We start from the raw sequence: 11,081 nt of genomic DNA on the forward strand, positions 1-11,081 counted from the left end.
TAGATTGATCCTTTATATGTTAGTATCTGGTATTAATATACATGTCTTTTTGTACGTATGTTCAAAAGTGAAATAGATTGTATTTCATTTATTTGTACCAAGTTGTACTTTAAATAAAAACATCTATCGATTTATATTATCAGGGTTTGGAACATTTACATCCTACAATGGCATCAGAACCTAAAGGCGTTTCGTTGGTAAGTGGAACTTAATAAAATATTTATATGTATTTAAACAAAAACTTACAGAATTCTGTCCACTGAATAGTTGACTGCAAAACTACATTGATGAAGGCATGGCCATGTGTAACGTCATAATGGTTCTCTTTCAAATTGTCTATGTTTTAAATTTGTAGCATTACAAATTTATGTTGTCCCTATTACATATAATCAATATTCTTTTTTATACTCTGAAGTTGAAAAACTGTTTAAAACTATTACTAAATTATATAAAATGTCGGTCATTAAAAGTTTAATTTTGTTCCAAGGGAAATAACTCGAAATGGTATTGGTAACAGATGACTATAAAACCGATAATCAAATTCTGGAGAGGCATTCTTAAATACGACCGAAAAGGGGAATGGCGACAAATTATTTTCATAAAAGGTCTGTGCGTCAAAAACACGACAAGGTGCCAAACCACACCAAAACCTCATGTAGGAAACACTAGTTCGACTCATAACATAGCATGTGCTGCACAATAATGAGACTTACCAACACAGGGATTGTGCCTGATATTCATATGATGAAGACATAATCTTTCAATCAGTTTAATTGAAGTCTGAAGATGGCATGTCAGTTAACTGCTAGTAGTCTGTTGTTTTTATGTTTTATTGTCATTTTGTTTATATTCTTTGGTTACATCTTCTGACATCCGACTCGAACTTCTCTTGAACTGAATTTAAATGTGCGTATTGTTATGCGTTTACTTTTCTACATTGTCTAGAGGTATAGGGGGTGGGTTGAGATATCATAAACATGTTTAACCCCGCCGAATTTTTGCGCCTGTCCCAAGTCAGGAGCCTCTGGCCTTTGTTAGACTTGTATCATTTTTAATTTTAGTTTCTTGTTTACAATTTGGAGTTTAGTATGGCGTTCATTATCACTGAACTAGCATATATATTTGTTTAAGGGCCAGCTGAAGGACGCCTCCAGGTGCGGGAATTTCTCGCTGCATTGAAGACCTGTTGGTGACATTCTGCTGTTGTCTGTTCTATGGTCGGATTGTTGTCCCCTTTTCCATTTTTAATTTTACAAATTAGGACTGTCGAAATTTGATATGACTTTCATCTTGGACTATTATACGAGTCCCAAACTTCATAAAAAAATTGATAGTACATCATCATCGGTGATCTTCACTCTTGTTGCTATTATTATTATAAGAATTGTTCATAAGTTCTCAAAAACTCCAATCATTCATTGTTGATAACGTCAAAGCCAATCACAACGTTTTGGTGTACGCTTTTGCCTTTTTCATCGAATGTAATAGATTTTGGAACGAAAAATATTTCTTTACTTGATAAGCTTGTACCAAGTCCGTATATCCGGATTGTTTGTTTTTGTTGACCGTCAATCTTTAGGGTGAGTCGGATATAGATCAAGTAGTTTTCCTCCCGAGACGTCAACCGGGGCTCATATTGGTCGAGGAATGATACTCGGGTCGATATTGAGAGTATTAATCTTTTCGTCATATTCTACCAATCAACGAATACAATCCCACCCCAACCCCTATCTTCCCTACCATCTGATGTAAAATAGGGCTCATATTGGTTATCAGTAGAAGTTTGAATGTGTGGCTAGTTAACTCTCACTCTTTACACATATGCAAAAACTATCATATTGATGAAGTTTATGTTCAATATAAGTATATTAATATCCTTGTGTATTTTCTTGTAGGTTAGTGACGGTGCAGAAGTTATTAGAATCAGTAAACGATTTTTCTTATTACATGCCAAAAATAATACAATGCTTAGAGTGGAAACTATGGTAAGATACAAACCAAAAAAGTTATACAATTCAGGTGGTACAAAAACTACAGGGAGACATCTCTGTTTAACTCGGTTGAACGTTTTACTAGCGTTCTATTGTTCAGAAATTATTAAGCTTCTCAATGATCAAAATAAGTGTCTGTCAAACAGCAATATATCTAATGAAGTTTTCCTTATAATGTGTGTGGTTCAAGTTTTTTGGAATTTTAATATTTTTGTCAAAGGGTCAAAGTAAAAGTTTTTTTCATATTTTTGAAAAATTAAACAAGTCAAATTAAATTTAGTCGAGGTGGTTGGTACCACCTTCACCTTAAATAGTTAGCAATATTGCTGCATCAGATGCATCTTTATCAACAATGAATATATCATCAGTGATGCCAAAGATCAATTTATCTAAAAATTTGAAACCTAATACAAGGAAACCCGGACAAGGATTCAGAGTTTAACATGAGGGAAATACAATCCTTAATCTAAAACTATTTCGATACTTTAACGCAGAAAATTAGATAAAATAATATCCGTATTGTTTAAAGTATGATTTAAATAAAGGCAACAGTAGTATACCGCTATTCAAAACTCATAACTCTATGGACAAAAAACAAAATCGGGGTAACAAACTAAAACTGAGGGAAACGCATTAAATATCAAGAGGAGAACAACGACACAACATTAAAATGTTACACACACAGCAACGGACTAAGCATTAGACAAAATCCGATGAGAATAACCAATATAACATCAAAACCAATTACATGAATTAGGGATAGAAAAGTACCGTGACACGTCTTATAGTGATTTGAATTCACACTCAAATATAGGAGAAAACAAACGACACAACGGAAACACAACGTAAAAATGTTACACACACAGAAACGAACTATGATATAACAATGGCCATTTTCCTGACTTGGTACAGGACATTTTTAAAGAAAACAATATGGTTGAACCTGGTTTTGTGGCATGCCAAACCTCGCACTTTGATGGCATTGTTAAATATAATATTAAAATGACAACATAATAATACAGGACTACAATACAAACAAATAAGAGAACGTATTAGGCAAAGAAACACGTGAATAATAGATAACAAAAGGCATCAGGTTTAAAATTCATTACGTCAAAAACGCGCCTCGTCCAAACAAGAATTACCAGTGACGCCAAGATATAAAAGTTCGAAAGTCAAAAAAAAGGGGGTACAAAGTTGTACAGCTCCGAGGATCAAAAGTTGAAAAAGGTTGTGCCAAAAACGGCCAGGGTTTTCTGATTGTGATAAGAACATCCTTATTATATAGAACAATGTATGCTATTGCAAACAGTAAATTTTATCAAATGAATATAAAAGATTTACATGATAAAACTGACGTCTTAACTAATTACAGAAAACAAAAACCGAATACATAATACATTGAAGACCAACACAGAAAATAGACACACCCGACTCAGTGACAAACCAGGCCTGAACGTTAAAACTGCATAAAACTATACAAACATAGAATTACAATTTGACAGTTAAAATGAACCTTTTTTCTCTTAATTTTTTGTATGAAATACACAAGTTAAAAACTTCCGATACAAATTGTCCCCTTCTTTCTTTATTCCAACGAAATAACACGTAAAATTAAGTAGATTCCAGGTCGGGTATTTCATACACCGGACGAGAGTGTGTTTAATATTTGATTTACAAAATATTTTGTTTTGTTTTTACAGCATCGAGAGTACATGAACCCAGAAGAAGCAAGAGACAGTCTTTATACCGCGGAAACATGGAATCAGTACAAATCTGAAATTATGAAACGAATGGTCAGTGCCTTGTCCTCAAGAGCGTGACGTATGGTCAGTTCCTAGTCCTCAAGAGCGTGACAGATGACATCAGACGCTGTATTATTATTGAAACAACTTGACTTTACTGACTACAATGAACTTCTGTTTTGTACTTGCTGCAAGACTCATTTATTTAATAGTCTGTAATCTAAATTCAAATGTTGCGAAAACTCAAGTTATTATAAGGGTTACACGGATGAAATGGGATTCAATTTTAAATTCATATTATTTTTAACCTTTGTAAAAAATGTAAAAAAAAAAAAGATTTCTTCATAAAGAAGAATGAGGAACTACAACATTCTTGAATGAGTTTTACTGGTTCTTATATTTCAAGACTTCTACCCTGTGAATTACAAAACTAATTTCATATGTCGAACCGAAACCCATATACAAATGAAAGAGACGTATTTGTTTTTTAAATTTCCGTATACTGAATAGAATGATAAACATACTGTTGATAAAAGTATATAGTTGAATGATGAAAGTACTAATGGTCAAATAATATAAATGTAGTGCTAAAACAGATTTTATACAACCATTGAAAATAATTGTAATGATGTTATAATTATTGAATGCATTTGTATACTTGTAAAGGTGCTGAGATGTGTAGCAGTTATAGAAATGATGGTTATGTTTCTGTTTATAGTCGCTCAATTGTTCAATTATATGTTTGAAAATTAAAGAAAATGAGATATTTAAGTTATGCATTTACTTGTTGGTTGATTAAGAAATATTTGTGTGATGCCATGCTTTATTATATTATTTGATGACTGAGTGAATATTACATTTGTCAAGAACTTTATTCCGAGTGTTAGCAAGGTTTAGATTGCACAAAGTGTTGACAAATGTAAAACTTACCCAAGTAAATATAAACATCGAACATCACATGTTATATAGTTATCAAAAGTACCATTATAATTTTATACGCCAGACGCGCGTTTCGTCTACATAAGACTCATCAGTGACGCTCAGATCAAAATAGTTCAAAAAGCCAAATAAATACAAAGTTGAAGAGCATTATATGCCTGTTGTCCTTCACTTTTTAGGTTTGAGAAGTAAAGAGGGCTTTTAGCAACATATATGTTTTAAAATTTTGTTAATGTAAAGTAAATACTTCAATCAATTTTCTGAAATACAAGGCGTGTATGTTGATGCCCTTGAGGGTAACCTTTATGTAGTCATTGGTAAATGTATTCGAGTCATAAAAAAAAATCAGTTACTTTCAAACATAGCTATTGGGCATTTTCCAGAATTGATATTGCTCGAAATAAACATATGAAGAACAAAACGGTAGATAATAGAGACTGGGAATGTTTTAAAGATACAACAACCCGATCGTTGAATATGCTGAAAAGAGTCTAAGGCTTTACTAGTATACCAATGTGTCTGAATCGCAGTGAAAATATCTTGCATCAAGAAGGCGGACGTAGGCTGGTCTCCTAACTTAGCGAAATAGTCGACACATTTAACTCCGAAAAATTTAAATGAACCAAAATTTTACAAAAGTACAAAAAAAACAAGTTTAACTTATAAGGCTAAAGTTCTTGACTTAAGACAGGCACAAAAAAAAGTGTCGAGGTGAAACATATTCTGTGAGACTTCAATCATCCCACATATGTACAGTTAGCAATAAACAAACACAGCAAAATGCATAGTATAACTCAGTTTAAAATAATTCACAGTCAAATGTTAGAATATGTAACAGAATGACAATGGTACATGTAGCAGTTAGCAACATGCCAGCTCCAGATCTCAGTAAACTGATCGAGCGATTATGACGTCATCATATAAACAGTAATCATAATCCCTCCCGTTAGGGGTTTAGTATCGAGTCATCAAAAATCATTCACGAAGAACGGAAACCTGTATTTTGCCTAAATCTGGTTTTAAAATACATTATTTCTGATACAAAGCTTTAGTATAATAAAACCAGAATTATTGCACGGTTATGGTCGTTTCTTTCTGTTTAGATTATGTTAGATTATATATTTTATTATTTAATTTATTAGTATGAATAAAGGCAACAGTAATGTATCGCTGTTCGACAGTCATACATCTCAGTATTGAGAAAAAACCTGGGGTGGTGTTCTCGAAAGTATCCTTCGTCCTAAGTCATAGATAAGACCAATTTAAGCATGAACATAGAATCAACTTAGGACACTCTTAAATTTTGTCTCGAAGCTATCTCAGACGTATCTTATGTTATGACGACCTAAACGTATCCTATGTGCGAAAATTTAAATAGTTAAAGTAATTGTTTGATAAAACATTTATTAAAGACGAAACAAATTCATAAAATTGTTTAAGAATTTTTATAATTACATGCATTTCATAAAATGTAAGTTTTTAAATGTAATTATAAAATAACATCAAACAGGATTGTGATTTAAACTGAAAATCATTTTTTTTTTGAAGGAGAATGATTGAAATCGCAGTGTCATCGTACCGTGCAACATGAAGTTCAAAGTTTAAATTCATGCACAATTTCTTTATACGGGTTAATAATCGAGGATGCGTTTTATTTTATTTTCAACTCCACGTAAAAAAATCGAGAAAAAAAGCATGCACAAAGTTAGGATAAAGATATGATGATCTTAAGACACATAATTAGTTGTCCTAAAGTTAGTAGGAGAAATGTGATATATCCCAAGTTAAGAGAGCTTCGAGAAAGACTTGTCAATTTAAGATAGTCTTAGGACACGCCTAATCCTAAGATAGCTTCGATAACACCACCCATTGTTACAAACTAAAACTGAGGGAAACACATCAAATATAGGATGAAAAAAAAACGAATCAACGGAAACCCTAAAGTGCAACAACAAAAAACAACAATGTAACACACACAGAAACGAACTATAAAACAACAATGTAACACACACAGAAACGAACTAAAAATAACAATTGCCCTTTTCCTGGCTTGGTACTGGACATTTTGAGAAAAAATAAATGGTGGGTTGAACCTGGTGTTGTGGCTAGCCAAACCTCCCGCTTTTATGTTTGTATAAATCAGGTCTTTGGTTTTCGCTTTTGAATTGTCCTATCTTGTGTTGGAGTTAATCGTTATTGAAACCTTTTGGGTGATTTTTTTGTTTTTCCAGTAAATATCGTCCTTTTAGTTTTTGATGCGTTTTAATATATTTCAGTTACAAAGAATATCAACAAACATGCGGTACACTCCAGAACAGCTGTGAAAGTCTTCATTTGGTCTATTTAATATGACAAAGTTCTTACGTGTTACCGGTGTCTAAACTCAGTTCAAACTAGTGAATCATGCAAATATCTAAAATATCGCCTGTTAAAAATTATTTTTTAGGTTTTGTATTGCGTTAATTTCACTCTGAAACAGTTGTTGTTAGGGATAAGGGATTGATAAATACCCTGCCACGTCCTGTTTTGCTTTTGTAGATATGTTCTGCGTTGTATCGATTTGATGAGTAAGCCTAGTTCATATATTGTTTGTTCTTGTGTTTGTATGTGCCTGTCCTTTGTCAATAGCTTGTAGTTCAGTGGTTTCATATATTTCATGACTTGGTCTTTTATGGCCGATGCAGTTTGTTTGTTCTCATTGTTGAATTAAGAAATAATTCATGGAAGCCATAGATTGTTGGAAATTTACACATGGCCTGGGCCGTGATATTCGAATTTCATCCTGAGCGTTTAGGGGCCAGCTGAAGGACGCCTCCGGGTGCGGGAATTTCTCGCTACATTGAAGACCTGTTGGTGACCCTCTGCTGTTGTTTTTTATTTGGTCGGGTTGTTGTCTCTTTGACAAATCCCCCATTACCATTCTCAATTTTATTTTTTATAATATAGTACACATGCAATAACTATCACAGCACAAAAATGAAGCACTAAAAGCAGAATATAAGCATAAGCTAGATATAAAGGCTAAAAGCATATAAGTGTAAACTAGGCATAAAAGCTGGTAAAAATGCATAGCATAAAAATTGAAAAAAATGGGATAAGATCTAGATGGTAAATAAATTTGCATAATATATAAACTAAAAGTCTGCACAAACTGTGCACTTACAGTCATTTCCATTCCATGACTTTAATAAATTTTGAACTGACTAAAATTAGCAATTTTTCTAAAATCATCAGGTAGATCATTCCATAAAACAGCAGCTGTGTATTTAAAAGAGTTCTTACCATAGGTTGTTGTTCGGACCCTAGGTATATCTACAATATTACAATATCTAAAATTATATTTACAGTCTTTCAAAACAAATAAATTATGTAAGCATGGTGGTGACAATTTATATAAAATTTTAAAACACTCAATAGCCATGTTACGCATACGTCTTATTTTCAGTGATGGAGCCTTTGCTCGTAAAAGTAGTTCATCATATGAACTAACATAGTCTTCATATATAAATCGTAAAGCCCTTTCCTGAATTTTTTCCAATTTGGTGGTGTTATTTTTGTCGCAAAAATGCCATGCCAAAGGACAAAAATTAAAATTAGATAAAATAAATGTGTGGAAAATTGTCAGTTTATTCAATTTAGTAAGGTAGCAGCCAATGCGCTTTAAAACATTCAGTTGTTGGGATGCTTTACGACAAATATTTTTAATGTGGTGATTAAATTAAGTTGATAGTCAATATCAATACCCAAAAGTTTGACAATCTCAGCACAGAATATTTTTGCTGACTGTATATTAAAAACAGGCTTTTTTGCAAATGTTTTATTTCCAACTGCAATGGCTTGGAATTTGTCAGGATTTGCCTGCATACAATTAAATCTGAACCAGTCAATTAAAAAAGCACTTTCTCTTTCGAGTGTACATAATAAATTATCAAAATCATTGTCAGCATAAGACAGAGTATTGTCATCGGCATAATTATACAAGGTACCATGTTCAATAAAATAAAATATGTCGTTTTTAAAAATATTAAATAATAGTGGCCCCAGGATTGAGCCTTGGGGTACCCCTTTCTGGATGTCAGCCCAACTGCTGAGTACTCCCTGAAGTTTGATTTGTTGCCTACATACAGGCCATGTTGACTTGCTGAAATGACTAAATATGCAAATAATGCAATAGAAAATCAAATAAAACAAAACCTACCTCAAAAATCAGTTTTAATACAATATCATACCTATTCCGATGGTTCACGTACAAAACAGAAAATTTTCAAATTTAGTGGTTTCATTTGTATGACGTCATGTTTTGAAATGACTTAAATGCGCCAAAAAGATAAATAGACTTTCGCGGAATTTTATTTAATTTTCATTTTGTTGACTTCTCCGAGCTCTTGTGCATTACTTCTTTTTATTATGCATACGAATAAGAATAAAAGTTATTTTGTCTTTTTTTAATTGCACTTTTTAAAACAATAAAATCGGCAAAGGGTCTGCAAATAGGTTCCAATATATGTAGATTTACGTGGGAAGTATATTGTAACAGTCATTATTATGTATATCTCTGAGTCTGCGCTAAGTATATTTTATCGAGAATTTTATCACAGTGTTGTTTACAAAGCTAAAGAAGCACGTCATATTAGAATGCCTTATAATTGTCTCTAATTACTTACATCCACTTCATTTAAACTTTGGTGGATAATAGTTGTCTCATTTGCAATCAAACCACACGTCTTTCTTTTTATGAATAATAATGTATTGTCGAGCCTGCAACTTTTGTTGCAGAAAAGCTCGACATAAAGATAGTGATCCGGCGGCGGCGTTAGCTAACTTCTTAAAAGCTTTATACTGTAGAAGGTGGAATACCTGGATGCTTTATTCTTTGTATATAGATGCCTCATGTTACGAAATTTCCAGCAGTCACATGTCCAATGTCCTTGACCTCATTTTCATGGTTCAGTAACTACTTGAAAAAAAAGTTCAGATTTTTTGTAATGTTAAATTCTCCCTTATTATAAGTAATAGGATAACTATATTTGGTAGGTGCGTACTATGCAAGTTTCTCATGCCCGTCAGACAGTTTTCACTTGAAATCAACCTCATGTCATGGATCAGTGAACAAGCTAGGTTAAGTTTTGGTGGTCAAGTCCACATCTCAGATACTATAAGCAATAGGTGTAGTATATTCGGTGTATGGAATCACTGTAAGGTGTACATGTCCAACTGACAGGTGTCATCTGGCCTTGACCTCATTTTCATTGTTCAGTGGTTATAGTTAAGTTTTTGTGTTTGGTCTGTTGTTCATATACTATATGCAATAGTTGTACTATATTTGGTGTATTGAATGATTGTAAGGTGTTACAGTACATGTCTAGCTGAAAGGTGTCATCTGACCTTGAACTCATTTTCATGGTTCTGTGGTCAAAGTTAACTTTTTGAGTTTTGTTTTTTTTTAATACTATATGCATAAGGGCAACTATTTTCGGTGTATGGAAATATTTTATGATCTATATGTCAGTGGCGCAGGTTTTATTTGACCTTGACCTCATTTTACGGTTCATTGCTAAGTGTTTAGTATTTGTGTTTTTGGTGTGTTTTTCTTAATTTATATGCAATAGGTCAACTATATTTGTTGTATGGAAGAATTGTTAGCTTTGAAATATGACGCTACAGTTTGTTAAATTAGATAGCAAGTACCTATAAAATTCCATGTCGATCAAAAAATTAAATATACCTTGCTTATAAAAAAGAAGATGTGGTATGATTGCTTGCTTGCATTGTTTTAGGATGCTTGCCCAAACATCGTTATTAAGATTGACACCTAAATTCAATGGACAGACAAAGTAACAGTCGAACGATAGAAATTCAATGGACAGGCGAAGTAACAGTCGACCGATAGAAATTCAATGGACAGGCGAAGTAACAGTCGACCGATAGAAATTCAATGGACAGCGCCATAATAGGCTCTATTGTCCGGAACTGTTAACTATGTTTTAGCTCGCTCTCTCTCTTCGCTCTCCATTGTAAACTAAACATCATTGTATACATGTGTTAGTCTGGAGCTGTATTAAACAAGTAACATTCAATTGCAGTTGAGTGATGACTTGATGCCCTGGTGTAGTTTCATCTTAACTGGCGTGGTGGCAGCGTGATTCGAATTTACGCCTACAAGAAAGGTTTATTATTCATCATATTGTTGAGACGAACATCGGGACTGACTAAAACCTGTCTAGGTCATCCGTAAATAAATATTTACCGTGAAACTTAAACTGCATTATAAATAAGCAAAAGCATTTAACACAATGGCTAATACTCACAGAGCACCTAAACAGTGGTGTCTTACTAAAATTGAAACTGTAAACTCATTTGAAAACTGGAGACAAAACATAATATACACGTTATCATTAGACCCACA

At 33.0% G+C, this 11,081-nt stretch overlaps 1 protein-coding gene across 2 annotated transcripts in view; it reads left to right on the forward strand.

The window, feature by feature from the left end:
- LOC139486592 (uncharacterized) overlaps positions 1 to 4,507 on the forward strand; it is a 44,262-nt gene extending 39,755 nt beyond the window's left edge. For both annotated transcript variants that reach the window (XM_071271518.1, XM_071271517.1), the window contains 3 exons: positions 144 to 197; positions 1,896 to 1,985; positions 3,695 to 4,507. In XM_071271518.1, coding sequence (XP_071127619.1) covers positions 144 to 197; positions 1,896 to 1,985; positions 3,695 to 3,814 — 264 coding nt within the window. In that variant the 3' untranslated portion in view covers positions 3,815 to 4,507. The remainder of the gene's footprint in view (positions 1 to 143; positions 198 to 1,895; positions 1,986 to 3,694) is intronic.
- The last annotated feature ends 6,574 nt before the right edge of the window (positions 4,508 to 11,081 follow it).

The sequence above is a fragment of the Mytilus edulis genome, chromosome 8 (genome assembly GCF_963676685.1).
Source record: "Mytilus edulis chromosome 8, xbMytEdul2.2, whole genome shotgun sequence".
In the NCBI taxonomy this organism is placed as follows: Eukaryota; Metazoa; Mollusca; class Bivalvia; order Mytilida; family Mytilidae; genus Mytilus; species Mytilus edulis.